The 23,114-nt window shown below is 39.3% G+C and overlaps 2 protein-coding genes across 2 annotated transcripts; one reads left to right on the top strand and one right to left on the bottom strand.

Annotated features, from left to right (window-relative positions):
• Positions 1–512: 512 nt before the first annotated feature.
• LOC103445373 (late embryogenesis abundant protein At1g64065) lies at positions 513–1,157 on the bottom strand. Its single transcript, XM_008384408.4, has one exon. It carries the CDS (start codon positions 1,155–1,157, stop codon positions 513–515), a length of 645 nt encoding a protein of 214 aa, XP_008382630.1.
• Positions 1,158–18,778: 17,621 nt separating this feature from the next.
• On the top strand, positions 18,779–20,809 carry LOC139196869 (uncharacterized). The gene is made up of 3 exons (XM_070823220.1): positions 18,779–19,084; positions 19,585–19,684; positions 20,556–20,809. Exons 1-3 carry the CDS (start codon positions 18,779–18,781, stop codon positions 20,807–20,809), a joined length of 660 nt encoding a protein of 219 aa, XP_070679321.1.
• Positions 20,810–23,114: the final 2,305 nt, after the last annotated feature.

Raw genomic sequence — 23,114 nt, 5'->3', positions numbered from 1 at the left:
TTTTGGTGTGCTTGGAAATACTTTTAAACGAGCTTTTTGTCAATAATTTCTTAGCCATATTTACACAACCGAGGCTATAAGACTAAAAGATGAGTGTCAAAAGGATGGGGATTCTCTCCCCTCCTCTCATAGTTTTTTTTTCTTCTTTATTTCCAAAGATTAAAAAAACAAGATGAAATCTTGAGCGTTCAAATATGAGGGGAGGAAAGAGGAGGATAAAGAATCCTTGTCTGTGTTAAAATCAATACCAATTGAAATATGCGAACAAAAATTTTCAACCAAAAAAAAACATACTAACAAAAAAATGATACAAAATTTCTATGAAAGATGAAGTCATATGTATATTACCAACATACAAAATTGGAATAAATACAAGCAAGCAAATTAACAAATGATTGAATTCCTAGAACCCAAATCTCGACAAACAAAATGATTGGATCAATTCCTAGAAACTAAACCCCAAACTACAAACTATACCAATATCATTAACAAAAACACCACCAAAATAATCATCATCTGCATACTAAATCCTTAACTGTCTTATTCTTCAAAACAAGAACCATGGTGCAATTCATATCAATAGTCTTCCTCTTCTTCATAATCTTCATCAAATGCACTCTCCCACTAATCTTTGCATAGCTGCTGATGTTCAAAAATCCAGAATTAATCTCACTCCCTAAACCACCATTTTGAACGTCCTTAGGCAGCCTATTTGACCTCACTTCAATTCTCAGGTTCACCTTCCGAGTCCCTCTCGCTTTCACGCTACCCTTGGCAAATTTAGCTTCGCCGACTTTGAACTCTCCATACCACAAGCTCGCGCTGCTGCCCTCGAACTTGTACTCCCCGAAGTTTTTGTTCTTTATGGCCATCTGAGCAGATAACGTTGCGTTGAACGAAGCCGCCGGAGAACCGGTGGACTTGAGAGTTTTGATCTGGACGGAGCTGAGATTGAAACCGGGGGATTTGACACGAAAAACAACCAAAGCAAAGACGAGGATGATTATGCTTTGGAGGACGATGCCTGCAAAGACGTAGACGAAACATTTGTTGCTTCTTTCTCTGCGTATGGCTTTGAAAGTAGGGTTTTCTTCGTCGCTTCTGCGGTGTAATCTGGATGGTGCTAGTGGCCAGATTTGGCTCTCTTGATCTGCCATCGTTTTGGGGGCTTTAAGAAAATATTGTACAAAAATGTAAAGGTGTGCTAAGTTTGGTTAAAGAGTTTTGTTTAATCATGGGGTTTTTATAGTGTGGAGTGGGGAGTGAGTGGGGTTGTCGTGTTTAATATTTCAAGCTTAGAGGATAAGAATTGGTCAGTCATGGCCTACATCCGTGTCGACTCTTGATTGTGGGATTTTATTTTATAGTTTTAGTCTTGTATTTTAGGTGAGGTTTCACTCGAGTCCTGCATTTTCATTTTTCTCTAGTTTAGTTCTGTAGTTTACTGATTGTTTTAAGACAGATAATTTTAGAGTGATGTTTTTTTTTTCCTTAACAATACGATATTTTATCAACAAATTTAGCACGTTCGGGGGCACATGCGAAGTGCTTTACGCTTGTAAAAAGTTCAGTAAAAATAGGGGCATTTGATATCATGTCGGTTTTCGTTTTTGTTTAATATTTTACTTCATAAAAATAGAGGGACTCTGTACGAAGGCGTGAGGAATGAAGAGTAGATGAAATTTAGGGAGTTTGTGGAAAGAGAATTGAAAGAAAATATAAGAAAAACTGGAAAAGAAAACCTATTAAAAGGAGCTTTCTGTTCTCCTTTGTGTACACTTCCATATAGCCATCCCTCTTTTCTCCATCATATTTCACCTTTAGAAAAAACTAAAAAGTAAAACCTAACAATGAGATGGTCATCAAACTATTCAACTAAAATGAGATAGTCATCAAAGTTTCTAATTTTTATTTTTCATTGCACATACTACTGAGTGGTATAAAAAAATCATTGTTTTAGATCTTAGACTTAAAGATCAAATTAATCTTGCAATGGTTATTTATTGCATAATACTCGGACGTAACATTGAAGCTAGCAGGACCTCAAACTCTCTTAATTTATCCTTATAAATATCACTCATTTGCTAAATTCATCAAAGTAGTTGACAAACTTAAGTCATTGTCCTTGAATAGGAGAAATTAGAAATGCTAGCTAAAAGTGCGAATATTAAAATTTTAGGGCTGTATTAATGAAATTTTATCCAAACTGTAAGGACCAGGAAAGTAATTTAACTTTAGTTATATAATAAACAGCATTCACAATAGGTCCAGAAACAGAGATATTTTTAATTTTAATTTGTGTGAAATAATAGTTCACAAGTTGAATTTGTAGGGCAACCCCGCAGTGCTTTATTGACGAGTTCAATAAAAAAATCTGGGAAGCCGCATTTTTTGTTTCATCACTTAATTGATCTTCCAGAGCACAAAGTTTTGGTCAGAATGTCATATGATAGAGTTGCGATCGACTTCTTCTGGTCCAAATAGGTCCTTAACTATTCAATCATACTTCAATAAAAAATGACTAAAAGCATGCATGCCTGAGAAATTTCAATGAGACGTACATACTGATGTAAGAACCCACAACTGATTGTGTCCTTCAAATCGCACGTTGCTGTTTTACCAAATCCTCTCTCGGACAGACAACTAACAATTAATTTATTTTATATTTTTGACAAAATATAAAGTACATATAAAACTGAATCAATTGATTCTTTCCAGGTTTTTAGAGGTTCTATCATAAAAGAAGAAGAATTAAGAGGATAAAAGGTGAACAATGTGGCTCTGATACTAAGAAGTTAAGGTTTTATCATAAAACTAATTGGCATTATGGGTAATAGCTCAACTACTTATATGCAAATGCAGGGTCTTGTTGGATGTTGAACTCTAATCCAACGACTAATAGGTCAATATAGTTAATAAGGATTGATGTGGAATGTAGGTACAATTAGGGTTTAGTTAGAAGTTATAACTTGGACTCCAAGTAAAGTATATAACTCGGTTATAATTGGAGAATAAGGGCTCTTGATACTATCCTATTTGGACTGAGATTTGGTAGATTGTATCCTTGTACAATAAGGAATTCTAGTGCGTGATTATGGGAATGCGCACTAGGGTTATAGTAGTATAAATACCAAGGGAAGGTCCTTGCATACACCACCGAAACATAAACTCAGAGAACTCCCCATAGGTTCAAGTAATACAGTCGTGGTGAGTATGCAGAAGACCCTCGTCTAGTTCAAGGTGTTCTGGTCTACTTGTTGCAGCCTCAATGCTCGTTGTGCTCAAAATGTCTTCACAAGGTTAGTATTATGGTGTTTTAATGTTTCATGAACGTATTAAGTCTAACAATTGGTATCAGAGCCAACATTTGTGTGATTAAAATCCCTAGAGAACTAACATACATGAAATCATGCATGCAATATGAATGAACTGATGTTTTTCGAGTTTTGATCCTGTTTCTTTTCCGCTGCTATATTTAATGCATGCATGCATATGTATATATAAAGTTTTGAGAAAGGCTATACCTGCATATTTATAAGAACCTTGATACAACCAATATTGCATACATTTTAATGCCCTTTAGTTTAGATTCTTGTTATGTTTTTGAGTGAATTTAGTTTGTTTCACTTAGTTTTATGTTTTTCTTAGATTTGAAGAGTGAAGATGAAGAAAGAAGAAAAAGGAGCACTTTTGCGATTGAAATGAGTTTGGCATGTTGGAAGCAGAAGTTATTTGTGCAGATCATCCAATTTTACGGATTAAATTGTACTTCCTCAGAACGAACCAGTTGTGAGCCTTGTACCATTGGAAAGATAAGTTAGCTTTCAGAGGAATTTTATGGTTCGTGATTCCGAGTTTCCTAGAAGACATTATAGTGATTCTTGTACCAGACGTAGGTCAACCAAGTCTACGCGGAAATTGCAAAGTTTGTTGGGTTTTTCAAGTCATGATTCAGTCGAAGCCCAAAGCCCAAGATAGAACGTGTGGAGCTGACTTTAATCCTATTTCAAATGGGTTTGAAGTAATTAATTGGGAAGTTTATTCGCCACATCATCAGTCATGCAATACAAAGGATATCAAAAGACCTAATTATGTGAGGATTTGTCTACTATATAAAGGGGGTCCAAGGAGCACAAAAAGAGGTGGCAGCGAGGAACAAAGCAAGAACAGCAGCCACCGACCATCTTTGCTATCCATCTTCATCATTCGGAAGTTTTTCATGTTTTTAAGATTTTTAATTATGTTTTCGTATTCTATGAGTAACTAAACTCATTTTCTAGGGTTAGGATGATGCCCTAGCATGGATGTTTATGGTTTTTAATGTTATTCATTGGATTTCTAGTTTCTTTCAACAATCACTGTTTGAATTGTTACTTTTTGTTTGAGTTCTTTGATTAATCACCTTAGAACTTTGCATCTAGTAAGATTGGAAGATGAATTTGAGGTTGAACTAGCAATATAATTCAATTAGCTTCTTGTGGTTAAGTATGGTAAATTACATTATTGCTTGACAAAGAATAATGGTTTGCTTGGTTCCCTTGTTTTCTAGAGCGTAAAGAGTCCTGCTTGTTAAATTTATGCCTTAACCAGGTAGACTGCATGTTAAAATATACGATCTCTGCCTGAACTACGAGAGAATCATTCACTTAAGGAAAACTAAGGTTTAATATGCCTGACAAGGACTTAGATACGGGAATTATCATCTAAAGAATCGAAAGATCCATTGAATGCATTGAAACCTAAACTAGATTGCTTGTGGTTGATTCCGAATCCCTAGACTTTTTCATCAATTGCCTGAAAACACAACGTGTTCTTCTGTTTAATTTTAGTCTAAATTTAGGTTCTATTTTCGTTTGCTTATACAATCATCAAACAACAAACTTTTCACATCTTTAATTGAATTATTAATTAAGATCAAGTCTAGTCCGTTGTCTAAGTTTATATTTTTGTGGTTGCGTGTTTTCCAGATAATTATATTCAGTTTAATTTATCAAATTGGAGATTGAATTAGAATCCTTGTGGGAACAATACTTGGACTTGCAAAACGCTATATTATGACTATCTTGTGCACTTGCAAGTTTACACCAAACCTCGACTGACTATGGAACTAATTAAGTAATTGCAAACATGTGCCATTATTACTTCTAGTGCTATACATATTGTTTGTACCATACTTGACCAATCCCGCAACTACTGAGCATCGGTAGACGTTATACCGTCAAGAACCCAGAAGAGTTTCCTTACAACCAGGAAGCCAATCATAGCGCGACACATGTCGACATCAGAAGCCAATCATAGCGCGACACGTGTCAACATCAGAAGCCAATCAGAACACGACATGTGTCAATGTCAGAATGAAACTAGAAACTCTTTTCTATAAATAGAGATCATTCTCTCACAATATTTCCTAATGTCATTTGTACTAAATCATTCACTAGTACTCACTGAAGGAGAGCTTGAACCTATGTACTTGTGTAAACCCTTCACAATTAATGAGAATTCCTCCACTCTGTGGACGTAGCCAATTTGGGTGAACCACGTACATCTTGTGTTTGCTTCTATGTCCCTATCCATTTACATACTTATCCACACTAGTGACCGGAGCAATCTAGCGAAGGTCACAAACTTAACACTTTCTGTTGTACCAAAGTCCTCACTGATTTTGTGCATCAATATTTTGCGCCGTCTGTGGGAACGACACTTATTCCCACTCTCTTCAGCTTTGTCAAGCTGGTTTCCACCATTCGTACACTCTCTTTTGACCAGGCATCCCTCTCCAACATGGGGAGCGAAGGAAGCCATAGCACACAGAATGACACCCCTCTTGCACTGAGTGCGAAACAACGAAAGAAAGAAGGAAAAAGGGTTGCTCTTCAAGCTAAAGTCGATGAGCTAAAAGCTCAAAACAATAAGATAGCAATGAAGAATGAGGTCTTCCAGAAACAGTATGAGAAGCTCTTTGAGACGCTCCACGAAACTATACATACTCAAACATGCGAGCTTGTTACCTCTGTGGACATCAACCATCATCTGGGTGCCCCCCAAAACGGAGGGTCACCTTTCTCACAACCCAGCTGCTTCGACCCGAAGCAGGAGAAGTGGAGGAAGACACCTCCTTGCAGAAGGGTTGGAATGATCGAAAGCCGTTTATTGTGACTGCCGAGACTTCCTAGAACAACGTCAAGAGAATCCCCTCCACATATGCTCGAAGATCAATGACCCAAGGGTTTCTGAAAGACTCGGTCCCCTCCCACGACCCAGGCCAGCTGCCAATTTAAGGAAGGAATGACATGTTGTAGAGGAACATGAAGGTGCAGCGAACTCTGAGGTATTCCGATAGACTCGCCCTAGAAGTCAGTTCGGCAAGTCCAAGGAAAAATCACACGCCCTTGCTCAGACTTTCCTACTTCCAAGAGGCGATGGAGACTTACGAAAGGAAATCCCAGTGGTACATGACTCAACTCAAAACCCCCTTGTCCTACAACTCCTTGAGGAAGTAAACAAGTTGAAGGCCGAACGTCAGGCTGAGATACCTGACTGGAACCAACCTAGGCCTGACCCTTTCACAAAGAGGATCCTTGACACCCCATTCAAGCGAAGACAAAACAAAAGCTTGGTTTACAACTCTATACTGAAAGGGATGACCCAATTGAACACCTTAACCTCTTTGAGTCCACCATGGCATATCGGATGCACACCGACGAAGAGTGATGTCTTCTCTTCCCCTCCACCCTCTTTGGCGGAGCTCTAAATTGGTATTGCAGTCTTCCACCTGAGACAGTAGACTCATTTGAGGAATTAAGGAAACTGTTTGTCTCTCAACACATCTTTCAGACCGATCGCTTGCATTCTGCATATGACTTGTACACTATTCGCCAGAAGCCGGACGAGTCACTACAAGAGTATGCTGGTCGTTTCAGCCATGAGTATTCTCGCTGCACTGAGGCAGATGACAAGACCGCCTTCAAGGCCTTCACGGCAGGCCTACGTGATTATTTCTTTAAGTACATGATCAATGCCAACACTTGGAAGACTTACTCTAAGGTGATGGCACATGCTTACAACCATGCCTTCGTCGAGGTAATGACATATCAAGGGAAACCCCCCACAACCACCCCTTATCAGCAAATAGGGAATGGAAGCCAGATCCTACCAAATGAGAAGACCTCAACCTTCCAAACGGCAGCAGTGCCTCCCCTTGCCTTACTTAATACTTTGCCAAGTCAACAGACATATCAATCTCAGGGCAAAAGGAAAGATTTCCATCCTTACCAGTCTCATTTTAGTAAAAGGAATAAGGGACACTACCGCGATAACCAAGGGTATCGCCATGATAATCCCCAACCCCAGGCAGTCAACACAGTGGGTCAAGCACGTGTTAGAATAGCCCCTACCCCGAGGTATAAGGCATACACACCTTTGAACACCATATGCGTGGCCATTTACCCCAGCATAGCATACTTGATACCAAAGCCAAAACCGAGGCACCCGGATTACAAGCCCACGGAAAACACGGGCACGTTTTGCTGCTACCACGAGCATAATGGCCATGACGGCGAGAAGTGTATCACCCTTCGTGATCATATTGAAGTTTTGGCACGTGAAGGAAAAATTGATCAATTCCTTATTCACCCTCCAAGGGGTAACCGTAACCAACGCCAGGTAAATGTGATATATTCTATAAGTGGTGGCACACCCATATCTAAATATTCCAACAGGGCCATAAAAAATAATGAACGAGCTTTAAGGTCTGGCCTCCAAGTGTTTCACGTGGAAGACATCAGGGAGGTAAGTATCAAAAGCCTAACTAGGATCCAATATGTTTCTACTCTGAGGAAGAAAGAGGTATCATCTACCCTCACAAGGACCCACTGCTCGTGGAAGCTCACATAGCCAACTTTGAAGTACGAAGAATCTTAGTAGACATGGGGGCTTCGGTCAATATCATGTTTGCTGAAGCTTTCAGGGCACTTAATGTAGTTGAACACTTGCTCGATCGCTCGATTTCCCCTCTGATAAGCTTCTCCGGTGATATCGTGCAACCTTTGGGGAGTATACACTTACCTTTCACCATTGGTACATGCCCTTACACAACTACCATTACCACTAACTTCCTAGTGGTTGATTGTCCAACGGCATACAAAGTCATCTTCAGACGCACAGGCATCAATGATCTCAAGGCCATGATATCTACACATACGTTGTTGATGAAATTTCCAACCTCTATGGCAATGCTTACATCAGAGGAGATCAACTTAGTGCACGATCATGTTACAACACTTTGGTCAAGCAACAACACCTGCCTGTGCCCAAGGAAACCCTTTCTATACATGACTAAGTCATAAAGACCAGCCCAAATGAAGCCAACTTAGATCTTCATGGTGGCAACAGTCAACCCGACGATCCTCGAGATGACTCTTTCACCCAGCAAACATAACCCGCTGAAGAGTTGGAGAAGGTCTCTATCTCAACAGATTATCCGGATCGCATGGTGAAGATTGGCCCCACATTGTCACCACCAATTTGGTTGGCATTGATCTTTTTTTTGCAAGAGAACATTGAGGTCTTGGCTTAGTCATACGATGACCTAATAAGCATCTTTCCCGATATAATCTGTCATCGCTTAAGTATTGACCCCAAGACCAAGCCAGTGAGACAGAAGCGAAGATCCTATGACGCTGAACGGTACGAGGCAATGAAGGCATAAGTTGAAAAACTCAAAGGAATAGGCTTCGTCCGCGAAGTCAATTATCCAACGTGGGTAACAAATGTTGTCCTTGTTAAGAAGAATCTGACCAAGGAAAGTCTCCTGCTTCAAAAGGTCTTGTGAAGAATGTGTATCGATTACACTATCCTAAACAAATGATGCCCGAAAGATAGCTTTCCTCTTCCTCTCATAGACAGACTTATAGACTCTACGGCAGGGTGTGAACTCCTGAGCTTCATGTATGCTTACTCAAGATACAACCAAATCCTCATGAACCCTCCGGACTAAGAACACACAGCCTTCACTACTGACAGGGGACTATATTGCTATAAAGTCATGCCCTTCGGCCTACAGGAGCGACTTATCAGAGACTGGTCAATTCAATGTTCACCGAACAGATTGGGAAGAGCATGGAAGTTTACATTGATGATATGCTAGTCAAGAGCAAACATGTTGACCAACACATCACCAACCTATCTGAAACTTTCACCATTCTGAAGAGGTATCGAATGAGGTTGAACCCCAACAAATGTGCCTTTGGTGCAGGCTCTGGCAAATTCTTAGGCTTCATGATAAGCCAACGAGGCATTGAGGCTAATCCTGAGAAGATCAAAGTAATCCTCGACATGAAGGAACCGGTAACTTCAAAAGACATTCAGAGCCTTATTGGCAAGGTGACAGCCTTAACTAGGTTCATCTCTAAGGCCACAGACAGATGTGCTCATTTCTTCAAAGCACTTAAGGGAAGTAAAAAGTACATTACATGGACTAATGAATGTGCGGAGGCATTCAAGAACCTCAAAGACTACATAAGTAAAGCCCTTTTGCTCTTCAAACCTGAGGTTGGTGGCACTCTCATTATCTATCTGTTGGTATCAACTTCAGCAGTAAGTTCTGTTCTCATTCGAAATGATGGTAATGTCGAACGACCTGTCTACTACGCTAGCAAGGCCTTACAAGATGTGGAGACATGATACTTCAACATTGAGAAATTGGCTCTAGCATTGGTCATGTCTGCTCGAAAACTTCGCCCTTACTTCCAAGCACACTCCATCATCGTGCTTACTAATCATCCTCTTCGACAAATACTCCAAAGTCCTGACACTTCCGGGCGAATGATCAAATGGGCGATAGCATTGGGTGAGTTTGACATCTCCTACCAACCAAAGCCAGTTGAGAAGGGCCAAGCAGTGGCAGACTTCATCGCCGACTTCACATATCATGTTAACATTGTTTCTACGCCTAAAGAAGTGGTTTCATTACCCTCGGAAGCTCAGAAAATAGAACCAACAGCCCCAACATGGAGTCTGCAACTTACAACAAGGAGATAGTTGGATTACCCTGATTTATAGATTCCTTGCTCATGGCACCCTTCCAAATGACAAAGTCCAAGTTAAGCAGATTCGATACAAGGCTACCCGTTACTTGATCATTAATGACCAACTCTACAAGAGGGGTTTTAACCTACCATACTTAAGATGCCTTACACCCGCAAAGGCAGAAATTATCTTTCGGGAAATACATAAAGGAGTCTGTGGAGATCATGCTGGATCTCGATCCCTATCACACAAGGCTTTTTGCCAAGGATATTACTGGCCAACACTCCACCAAGATGCCATAAGAATATCTCGCTCATGTGATAAATGTCAACGCTATGCAACTATTCTTCACTCCCCTCCCGAGCCGCTCACTCCTATGATCAGCCCTTGGCCCTTGGCCCAATGGGGACTTGATTTGATCGACCCAATGCCTGCAAGGAAGGGTAAGGTCCGCTATGCAATCGTTGCAGTTGACTACTTCACAAAATGGGCTGAAGTAGAACCCTTGGCAACCATTACTGAGGCAAAAATAGAATACTTCGTATGAAAGAACATCCTTTCCAGATTCGGCATTCCCAATGCGATAGTCACTGACAACAGGCAACAGTTCGACAACAACAAGTTTAGGATATTCTGCTTTAAGTTCAACATCAACTTATGTTTTGCCTCTCCAGCTCATCCCCAGTCTAATGGACAAGTTGAAGCCATCAACAAAATAATCAAGTGAACTTTGAAAACCAGCTTGGACAAGGCTAAAGGTTGTTGGCCAGAATTTGTACCCCAAGTTCTTTGGTCATACCGCACTTCGTATCAGACATCAACAAGAGAAACCCCATTCTCACTTGCCTTTAGTACAGAGGCAGTTGTCCCAGTTGAGCTTGAGCAAGCAACGTTCCGAGTCCAGAACTACGTGCAAAGCAAAAATGACAAATAACTGACCTTTAACTTAGATCTAGTTGAGGAACACAGAAACCAGGCTCACTTGAGGAATGTCGCCTACAAGCAGTGTATCTCCAACTACTATGACTTAAGGGTCAAACCTCGTTCATTCAAAGTAGGGGACTGGGTATTGAAGAAAAGATTACTCTGCGACAGAGTCCCGAGTGAAGGAACACTTAGTTTAAACTGGGATGGACCGTTTGAAGTTGTTAGCATCAGTCACCCTGGCTTCTACAAGCTTAGAAGCTCCAATGGCAAGACCTTTGGCCATCCATGGAACGCTGATCACTTGAAGTACTATTACAAGTAAACTCACATTGTACAAGTGTTAAGCTTTAGCCGTTCGGCATCCTATGTAACAAAAACTATTTGGCATGAATTCAATAAAGAGGTGATTTAGACAACTCGATCCTAATCCTTTTACATTCCTAACAATGAAACACTGGGGTTCAAAGCTTCAACATAAATGCTTCCAACATGAAACAAAGTCTAAGTATATGTCAACAAGACTATATAAATAAACGAACCGCTTCACAGTATATTCGTTCAATTATACATTCCAACACATTCATACATAAGCCAACTGTGCTTTTAAAGGGTTTAACATATTTTGTGTCATTTGACACTTGCTACAATGTGCCTAGACACATTGCCCTTATTCTCATCAACTAGGTGATGAAATGTGAAGAAGGAACTCATCTTCATGCCACCAACCAGGTGATGAAATGTATAACCAGTACTCTCTTTCATACCACTAACCAGGTGATGAAATGTACAACTCGTACTCTAATATCATTTGGCAACTTGCCACTTATGCCACCAAACAGGTGAAGAAGGAACTCATTTTCGTGCCACCAACCAGGTGACGAAATGTACAACCCGTACTCTAACATCATTTGGCAACTTGCCACTTATGCCACCAACCAGGTGAAGAAATGTACAACCCGTACTCTCCTTCATGCCACCAACCAGGTGATGAAATGTACAACCCATACTCTAATATCATTTGGCAACTTGCCATTCATGCCACCAGCCAGGTAGAAGGAACTCATCTTCATGCCACCAACCAGGTGATGAAATGTACAACCCGGACTCTCCTTTATGCTACCAACCAGGTGATGAAATGTACAACCTGTACTCTAATATCATTTGGCAACTTGCCACTCATGCCACCAACCAGGTGAAGAAGGAACTCATTTTCATGCCACCAACCAGGTGATGAAATGTACAACCTGTACTCTCATTCATGCCATCAACCAGGTGATGAAATGTACAACCCGTACTCTAATATCATTTGGCAACTTGCCATTCATTCCACCAACTAGGGGAAGAACAAACTCACCTTCATACCACCAACCGAGTGATTAAAGCAACTCACAATTCATTCCACCTACCATAAGACGAGTGGTACAACTTGTACATGTGAACTCCTAGTATTCACAAATAATAAAAAACCCTCAAGCTTGACAACTCAACTAGGGGAGCACTTATGCCAAACAAAAGTTATAGTCACCATCAAAGCCTTATTGCAAGCCAACAACAACTTCAGTGCATGGCATACGAAGATCAAGCTATTCAGCCCTCTTGCATCTGCTTCAAACATTTCCCCACTGTAACAATGCAAACACTACAACTCGTAGAAAGCTTCACACACTCTTGATCAAGACAGTGTGAAGCAAAATCAATTTATGGTGCCAACAAGAGCTTCATCAATGAAGGGCAACCACAATTCTCAAAAGCTTCACACACTCTTGATCAAGACAGTGTGAAGCAAAACCAATTTATGGTGCCAACAAGAGCTTCATCAAAGGAGGGCAACCACAATTTTCAAAAGCTTCACACATTCTTGATCAAGACAGTGTGAAGCAAAACCAATTTATGGTGCCAACAAGAGCTTCATCAATGGAGGGCAACCACAATTCTCAAAAGCTTCACACTTTTGATCAAGACAGTGTGAAGCAAAACCAATTTATGGCGCCAACAAGAGCTTCATCAAAAGAGGGCAACCACAATTCTCAAAAGCTTCACACACTCTTGATCAAGACAGTGTGAAGCAAAACCAATTTATGGTGCCAACAAGAGCTTCAGCAATGGAGGGCAACCACAATTCTCAAAAGCTTCACACACTCTTGATCAAGACAGTGTGAAGCAAAACCAATTTATGGTGCCAACAAAAGCTTCATCAAAGGAGTTCAACCACAATTCTCAAAAGCTTCACACACACTCTTGATCAAGATAGTGTGAAGCAAAACCAATTTATGGTGACAACAAAAGCTTTATCAATTGAGGGCAACTACAATTCTCAATCCTTCGAAGCAAATTTAAGACTTTTCGAAGCAAATTCAATTTATATGGTTCATCCAAACCTTTGACTACTACAAGATGTGGCTTGCATCACAATCTCTTGCTCAACAGTGTGGAAGCAAAATTTGTATATGTTGTCTCTCCCACATTTTCAAATTTCTAGTTTCCCAAAAAAAAAGGGAAATTCAACAAAAGCTTCAAGTCCAAAGCTTCACCAACAAAAGCTTCATCAATGGAGGACAACTTCAAATTCTCAAAAGCTTCACACTATCTTGATCAAGATAGTGTGAAGCAAAATCAATTCATGGTACCCAACAAAAGCTTCACCCATAAAAGCTTCACCAACAAAAGCTTCATTAATGGAGGACAACTACAAATTCTCAAAAGCTTGACACTATCTTGATCACGAGAGTGTGAAGCAAAATCAATTCATGGTACCCAACAAAAGCTTCAACTCCAAAGCTTTACCTACAAAGCTTCAACTCCAAAGCTTCACCTACAAAAGCTTCAACGCAAAAGCTTCACCCACAAAAGCTTCAACATAAAAGCTTCACCAACAAAAACTTCATTAATGGAGGACAACTACAAATTCTCAAAAGCTTCACACTATCTTGATCAAGATAGTGTGAAGCAAAATCAATTCATGATACCTAACAAAAGCTTCAACTCCAAAGCTTCACCTACAAAGCTTCAACTCCAAAGCTTCACCTACAAAAGCTTCAACACAAAAGCTTTACCCACAAAAGCTTCACCTACAAAAGCTTCACCTACAAAAGCTTCACCCACAAATGCTTGACTCACAAAAGCTTGACCTACAAAAGCTTGACCCACAAAAGCTTCATCGACAAAAGCTTCACCTACAAAAGCTTGACCCACAAAAGCTTCACCCACAAAGCTTCAACATAAAAGCTTCACCTACAAAAGCTTCACACTATCTTGATCAAGATAGTGTGAAGCAAAATCAATTCATGGTGCCCACCAAAGCTTCACCTACAAAGCTTCAACACCAAAGCTTCACCTACAAAGCTTTAAAATATATATATTTTTTTCAGAAATTCAAAAATTCAAAAATTTGAAAATTTGAAAATTCAAAATTTGGAAATTCAAAAATTTGAAAATTAAAAAATTCGAAAATTCGAAAACAAAAATTGCCTGGGCCTCCTCTTCTTTTGGCCTAACAACTTTCATAACAAATATATATGAAGGAGGACTTTTGGGCTACCACTTAGAAAGGAAATGCCTCATTCGTCAACTCCCTCAACCGGAGACTTAAGGGGCTTCTACCATATGCTACTGCACCTTAATACTCAGAAGTCTCACGACCACTCAGTGACTTGGATTTTTCAAGTCTCCAACCGAGAAGTTTTCCTCACTCAGGAAATTAAGGGAGCACTACCTCAACATACATGCTTCACTCTCAAAGCTTCAACATACAAGCTTCAACAAAAAAAAATAAAAAATTCAAAGAACTTAGTGAAGAAAGCCTTGGTGTATTTAACACAATATGTTGAAATAAAGCAAAGCTTGTTTATTGATATCTCCGATAAGTTACAAATATGTACATAAACATGAATCAAAATAAACAAACAAAAGGGAGCCTTCACAAAGGTTGCTCATGAGAAGTCTCAGCAGTCGACAGAGCCCCAGAAAGAGTAGGCACTGGAGGGTGATCATTCGGAGCCTCAGTACTGGGTACAACCCCAGAAGGAGGAGGCCCCAAAGGTTGATCATTTGGAGCTTCATTACGCGGTACAGCCCTAGAAGACGAAGGCAATAAATGCCTTTGGAACAAACCCACAAACCTCTGATGATCAAGTAAAATTTGACCATCAGATTCCTGTAGATGGTCAAGCTTCCTCTTCATGTTTGTAGCATAGTCATGTGCGAGCATGTGCAACTGCTTATTCTCATGCTTGAGCCCTCTGATCTCCTGTTTGAGACTTATCACTTCAGCCGCCAATGATTCAACTTGGCGGGTTCGAGCAAATAGGTGTTGGGCCATGTTAGACACAGAACCTGCACATTGAACACTAATAGCCAGAGAATCCTTAACAGCCAACTCATCAGATCATTTGGAAAGTAGTCTGTTATCTTTATGAGTGAGAAGGTTCCTGGCCACCACCGCAGCAGTCATATCATTCTTCATCACAGAGTCCCTAATGGTAAGAGGACCAGTAGGGGATAAGAAGGATGGGCGCCATATGTTGTCTTGAGAAGGCATGGCTGCCTCTTCACCAAAGTTCAAGTCAAAATGATGGTCGGATGGGCCAGACATTCTTAGAAATGATGAATGAGAAATGAGGTGCAATAAATCTCTGAAGTAAGGGGAAAATTCCTACAAGCAATAACTCTCTGAATGTACTTCTTGCACATAATTGGTGCCCTTATAAAAGAAAGGGCAACAGGGTCGTTGGTTAAAAAATCGAAGAGACACCACTCTTCGGATTCCGAAGAGGCACCACTTTCCACAAGCAACATCAGCTCCTTGGGTACCACAGATAACTTTGCCAATGATCTCTGACAAAGTTTAGACACATAAATTTTGAAGGTCTAGTTACCCTACTATTACCCACAAGAGTAAAGGAACAGCACCACTTCTTGATAACTAGAAAGTCCCAATGTGTGTCAACCTCCGTGCTCCGTGGTAAGGCAGACTGGCAAAAATGCCCAACCTTTACTCACATTCGAGAAAACACTCCCAACAGGATTACTTTCTAAAAAATCGAGGAGAAACTCCTCTCTGAATCTCAAGAGTCAGACTCCCAACAGGATTGTTTTCGCAAAAATCAAAAAGGCACCGCTCCCTGAATCTTGAGAGCCAGACTCCCAACAGGATTATGTGCTCAAAAATCGAAGAGGCACCAACCTCCGAATCTCGAGAGCCAGACTCCCAACAGGATTACTTTCTCAAAAATCGAAGAGACACTGCTCTCCGAATCTCACGAGTCAGACTCCCAACATGATTGCTTTCTCAAAAATCGAAGAGGCACCGTTCTCTGAATCTTGAGAGCCAGATCCTCGACAAGATTGCTTGTTCGAAAATCGAAGAGGCACTGCTCTCTGAACTTCGAGAGTCAGATTTCCTTGGATAAAGTTTGTCTGCAATATTCACACGCAACATCAGCTTTCCAGATACCACAAACCACTTTTTCAAAGTACTCTGACAAAGTTCAAACACGTGAAACTTGCAGCTCCCACTACATTGCTATGACCAAGAAGGGTAAAGGAATAGCACTACTACTTGTTGTTAGGGAGACTCATATATATGTCGACCTCCATCCTCCACAACCAAGCAAACATGCAAATAAAAAAAGTGCTCAACTTTTCTTCACATCCGAGAGGGCACTCTCAGCAGAGTCTCTCGAAATACTCAGCTTCTTTTCCTCCCGATAATACCTCTGTAAACAAGCCACACCAAAGCAAGAGTATCTCATATCATCAGGGTTAAAAGCAAGAGTATCCCATATCATGATTTTCCTTGTCTTTTCCTTTAGCCTTGTTCTTACCTGCAAGATAAGGAGAAAAAGAGCAATCAGTCAGCACTTGGAATCAAGCTTCCAGTCCGGAACTGACTGCCTGGAACCCATTGCTTGATTACTTACCTGGCATTGCTCTCGAGTACTCATCTTCAACATCTTATGCTTCCAGAGAAGATACCACATCTGCCTTAGGAACAGATAGGGCAAGTGAGAAGGATACAAGGAAGCATGTGGAGACAAGCGTAACAGAACACGTGCCGATACATCTACTACTTTGTCAACAGTAAAAGTATCCCATATCATCAGGGTCGAACGTACTCCAGATTTGATGGACTTGTTTTGACCCTCAAATTCTTGAGTCGGCCTTATACTCTAGAGGAAACCAGAAAACCCTCCAGCCTAGTTCAAGGATAAGCCTGTGAAAAGTTACTTCTTCAAAAGTAAAAGTATCTTATATCATCTCTTCTCCATTTGCTTCTCCTTATCCTTGTTACTGTGTACGACACAAGGAGAAGGAGAACAATCAACCGGAAGCGAAGTCGAACCTCCAATCCAGGTTGCTTGCTTGGAAGTCTGATTGCTTACCTTGTCTGTTACCTCTTTCGGCAAATCTCCTTGCTCAGCGACTTGGGGGACTCCTACTATAGGGTTTTGTATCACACTTGACCAAGCCTGAAACTACAAGTAAGCTTCAAGTGAAATTGATACATTACCTTGTGCATCTTCATCTGTTAAAGATGCCACATCTACATATGAGATAGATAAGGAAAGTGAAAATGATACCACACTTTGGTACTTAGAAGTTTCGTGATTACTTAATGGCTTAGATCTTGCAAGTCCCCAACTGAGAAGCTTCCCTTACTCGGGAACTTAGAGGAGCACTGTTTGTACCATACTTGACCAATCCCGAAACTACTGAGTACCAGTCAACGTTATACTGTCAAGAACCCATAAGAGTTTCCCTATAACCAAGAGGCCAATCATAGCGCGACACGTGTCGACATTTGAAGCCAATCATAGCCCGACACGTGTCAACATCAGAAGCCAATCACAACACGACATGTGTCAATGTCAGAATGAAACTAGAAACTCTCTTCTATAAATAGAGATCATTCTCTCATAATATTTCCTAATGTCATTTGTACTAAATCATTCACTAGTACTCACTAAACGAGAGCTTGAACCTATATACTTGTGTAAACCCTTCACAATTAATGAGAACTCCTCTACTATGTGGACGTAGCCAATCTGGGTGAACCACGTACATCTTGTGTTTGCTTCCCTGTCCCTATCTATTTACATACTTATCCACACTAGTGACTGGAGCAATCTAGCGAAGGTCACAAACTTAACACTTTCTGTTGTACCAAAGTCCTCACTGATTTTATGCATCAACACATATATTCATAGAAACCCTAAAACTATCTACCATGCATAACTAGTGTAAGAACTAATTTTAGGCATAACTAAACTCAAAAATTGTTTGCTTCAAAGTCTTGATTGTTGAGCATGTCAATGATCGAAAGTTTTAAGGTCCATAGCATGCTGAAAGTTATAACATGATCAATGTTTTTTTATATGTAATTGGGTGAATGAAACACAACAAAATTGTTTCAGTAATTCAATAACTGCTAAAAAATTCAAGGTCTGATTGATCAGCTTCTATCAGTAGCCATAACAATAAGGGTTATATCCCTAAATAAAGGTGTGACTAATCGATATTGGTTCAAATACTGATAGCTCAGTGGGAACATATAAGATGCATGAGTTGTGAAAGTTAATTGCCAAACAAAGGTGTATGGCTTTCATGTTGTACCATTACTTATGCAACTTATATATTTTGCACTGATACTGATTAAACTTGAAAAACCAAACAAAGGTTGAGTTGTTTTAGTTATACAAAAAATAGTCTTGAATGCTTATTTTCGTTTGCAAAATCTTTCAATAATTAGCTCCTGAATTCAATTCAACCACTCAATGGAACCAACTATAAAAAGTGGAGGCAAGATATTCAAATAACTCTAGGGCTCATGGATTTTGATTTAGCTTTAAGAGAGAATGAGTCAGCCAAGCCTGCAAATGATGCAACTACAGACAAGAAGAATGAATATGAAAAATGGGTTAAGGCTAACAAAATGGTGCTACTGATAATCAAAAGGTCAATCTTTGACCTGGTTCAAGGGGCAATCACTGAATTAGATAATGCTAAGGCATATCTTGACTCCATAGAAGCCAAGTTCAAGGAATCCGAGAAAGCTGAAACTGGAACACTCATGAATACCCTTATAACCACTAAGTACCTTGGTGGTGATGTGAAAGAGCACATTCTTTCAATGGTTGATGCAACTGCAAAACTTAATGCACTTCACACTAAGATAGATGATCCTTTTTCTAGTTTATCTCACCCTAAATTCCTTATCCCTTGAGTACTCTCAACTGAAGAGTACTTACATGGCTTAAAAGGAAAAATGGGACTTGAATGAGCTAATTGCCATCTGTGTGCATAAAGAGGAAAATATTCGACAAGAAAAAGGGAAGAAACAAGTCAATGCAGTGCAAAATGCTAACCCTGCAAATTCTCCCAATGAGAGACAATTCTCCATATAAAAACAATAAAAGGGGTGCAGGAAGAATCAAAAGGGGCAATAACCATCTGAGAGTGCATAGGGGTGTTGGAATAAAATGTTTCTTCTGCAAAAAGGTGGGACATTAGAAGAAGGAATGCGCTAGGTATAAACAATGGAAGAAAAACAAAGGTATGGTGCATAAAATTTCAGTTTGTTTTGAATCAAATTTGGTTGAGATATCTTATGATACCGGGTGGCTTAATAAGCAGGGGTACATTAGTAAGAGGGTGGCAAACAAGGATGATATTAATGAGATTGGTTTTTCAATATTTCGAAGTTCTGAGCTAATTGGTGATGGAATGTTGATTGGTGATATGTTCAAGCTTAACTGCAATATACCAATAAGTGTGGTTAACACAGTAAGGTACAAACAAACACTGACAAACAACACCTCGTCCAAGTTATGGCACAAGAGATTAGGACATATTTCTAGAGAGAGAATGCAAAGATTGACTAGAGAACAAATCCTGATATCACTAAATTATAGTGATTTCGAAATTTGTACCAACTGCATTAAGGGAAAATTAATAAACAAGAAAAAGAAAGGTTTAATTAGAAGTACAAAGTTGCTGGAACTAATCCACACAGACATTTGTGGTCCTTTCCCAACTCAAACACATGATGGCTACAAGTATTTCATCACATTTATAGATAACTTTTCTAGGTTTGGGTATGTATACTTTGTTGATTGAGAAATCTAGTGCCTTTGTTGCTTTCAAAATTTATAAAACAGAAGTAAAGAATCAATTGGACTGCAAAATCAAGGTAGTAAGGTCTAATAGGAGTGTGCTATGGAGAATTTAGTGAGTTTGGTAGACAACCTAGTCTCCTTGCATTGTTTTTGCAAGAGCATGGAATTGTTGCTCAATATACCAATCCTCGGACCCCTGAGCAAAATGCGGTTAGTGAAAGAAGAAATAGAACCTTGATTGAAATAGTGAAAAGTATGATGAGTAGTTCGAAGCTACCTACTTTTCTTTGGGGAAAAGCAATCAAAACTGCCAATTACTCGTTGACTAGGGTCCTTAGCAAGCCTGTTCCCAAGACACCCTTTGAATTGTGGACCAATAGAAAATTAGTGCTAAATCACTTGAGAATTTGGGGATGCACAACAAAAGCAAAGCATACAATCCAATGGAGAATAAGCTAAACCTTAGAATAATCTCATGCTTCTTTGTAGGGTATCCAAAAAGAACAAAGGGTTACAGGTTTTATTGCCCCAATCACACCTCAAGGTTCATTGAAACTAGGAAAGCCAAGTTTATTGAAGAAGTTAATGATGATCAATGGGAAGAGAATCTTGACTGGAATGAAGAGACCACAACACTGCAAGATGAAAACCTAGGTGATGCTATGACAGACGAAGTTGTTGTGCCAACTCCAGTGCATAATGCAAATGAACAAATTGAAGAACCAATACAGGTTGCTCAATAAGAAGAAATAGTTGCAGAATAACTTGTGCAACTGAACAACACACGAGATATCTAAGGAATGCACATTGAACCTATGCAAGTAGAAACCAGAAGATCCACTCATGCAAGAAAGCCTGCAACCTCAAATGACTTCCTTGTGTATTTGCAAGAAGTTGAGTTTAATAGTCAAGAAGAAGATCCATTAAACTTTAAGATAGTAATTGAAAGTCCAAATAATACACATTGGCAAGAAGCTATGCAATCAGAATTGGATTACATGAATAAAAACAAAGTGTAGGAGTTAGTTAAGCTTCCACAAGGATGTAAACCAATAGGCTGTAAGTGGTTTACATGACCAAGAGAGACTCAAAGGGTGATATTGAAAGATACAAAGCTAGACTTGTAGCAAAAGGTTATACTGAATAAGAAAGAGTTGAATATAATTAAATATTCTCTCCAATCTCTACAAAAGACTCTTTTAGAGTGATCATGGCACTAGTGGCTCACTTCGACTTATTTATGCATCAAATGGATCTTAAGACTGCATTCTTGATGGAAATCTTAAAAAAAAGATCTATATGAAGCAACCAGAGGGTTTCAATCAAGAAGAGAGATAGAGTTTGGTCTGTAAACTTAACAAGTCCATTTATGGATTAAAACAGGCCTCGAGACAATAATATTTGAAGTTTGATGAGGTTGTTTCATCACATGGTTTCAAAGAAAGCCCTAGTGATGAATGTGTTTACATGAAAATGAATGGAAACTGTTTTATTTTTCTCATTCTTTATGTAGATGACATACAACTAGCATGTAATAATGCATCATTGCTGACTGACACCAAGAGATTTCTGTCAAAACACTTTGAGATGAAAGATATGGGAGAGGCAACTTTTGTTCTTGGGATTCAGATCACAAGGGACTACTTGGTTTGTCACATAAACCATATATTGAAAAAGTACTTAAAAGATTCAATATGGAAGACTCGAATGGCTATGATGTTCCAATGACAAAATGAGAGAAGTTTAGTAAAGATTAGTGCCCCAAGATTGATTTTGAGAGAAAAGAAATGGCTGGCAAGCCTAATGCTTCTCTAGTTGGGAGTCTTATGTATGCACAGGTATGTAGCAAACCTATTATTGCATATGCCATTAGCATACTGAGAAGGTTTCAGTCTAATCATGGTAATGCACATTGTACAGCTTCCAAGAAAGTTTTAAGATACCTGCAGATAACAAAAAAGTATTAGCTAATATACAAAAAGGGTTCAAGACTCGAACTAGTAGGCTATAGTGAATCAGATTTTATAGACTGCCTTGATTCACTTAAGTCAACTTTAGGATATATATTCACGTTGGCAAATGGGGCAGTGTCATGGAAGAGTGTGAAACAAGATATTGTTGCCACTTCTACCATGCAAGCTGAGTTTGTAGCTTGTTATGAAGCTACATCACAAGCTATATGGCTGAGAAATTTTATCAGCAGCCTCGAGATTATGGATTCAATAGCAAAACTTGTTCAAATTTGGTGTGATAATAAAGCTGTTGTCTTTTATTCTAAGAATAATAAAAGCTCTTCTGGAACTAGGCACTTGAACACCAAATATGCGTTGACAAGGAAGAAAGTGAAGTCTAGAGAAATCAAGGTTGAATACATTGACACTCATGCAATGCTTGCTGATCCACTTACTAAGGTATTACCTAATGCAGTTTTTCATAAGCATGCAGTCAATGTGGGAGTGACTGCAACCCAAAATTTGTTAAACTAGTGGGACTAATGATAATATGTAGTTTAATTATGCATGATAGTTAGTATTGTGATAGTTTTTATTGAGTTTGGTTTTATATTTTGTTAGTCACTACACTTGGTTGAATTGAAGGCTTGATAAAGGAATGTTATTTCAGTAATTCATTACATTGTTCCAATATAGTTTTAATTCATGTTTTCTAGTTGAAATAAAGGTTGCTGAAAGGTTATAAGAAAACAATGAAATCTCTTATTAATTTGCCGATGGTGTCTGCAAAGCTTGGATGACATTGTTGCCAAAAGTTTCCCTAATATCTACAGAAAAATCACCATTAGGTAAGCAAAACATAATCCTATATTGTTTATTATTGTTCACATATGTAGGGAGATTAATCAGGTTTTTGCAATCTATTTTTTTTCGTTTTGTCAGTTCGTGAGTTTGATGATTTTTCTACCCATTTGGTGCCCTTATATCTTTGTTGGCCTATGAATTTGGTCAATTTGTTCCAATTCTTGAAGCAGTTCTAGAGTTTTCTTTAGATTTTATAGCAGCCAAAGATGGTATTGGTGTTGCTTTCTTCCAT

The sequence above is a fragment of the Malus domestica genome, chromosome 06 (genome assembly GCF_042453785.1).
Source record: "Malus domestica chromosome 06, GDT2T_hap1".
Classification (NCBI taxonomy): domain Eukaryota; kingdom Viridiplantae; phylum Streptophyta; class Magnoliopsida; order Rosales; family Rosaceae; genus Malus; species Malus domestica.
Note: the sequence above shows the minus strand (reverse complement) of the source record. Positions and strands in the feature narration are given on the sequence as shown.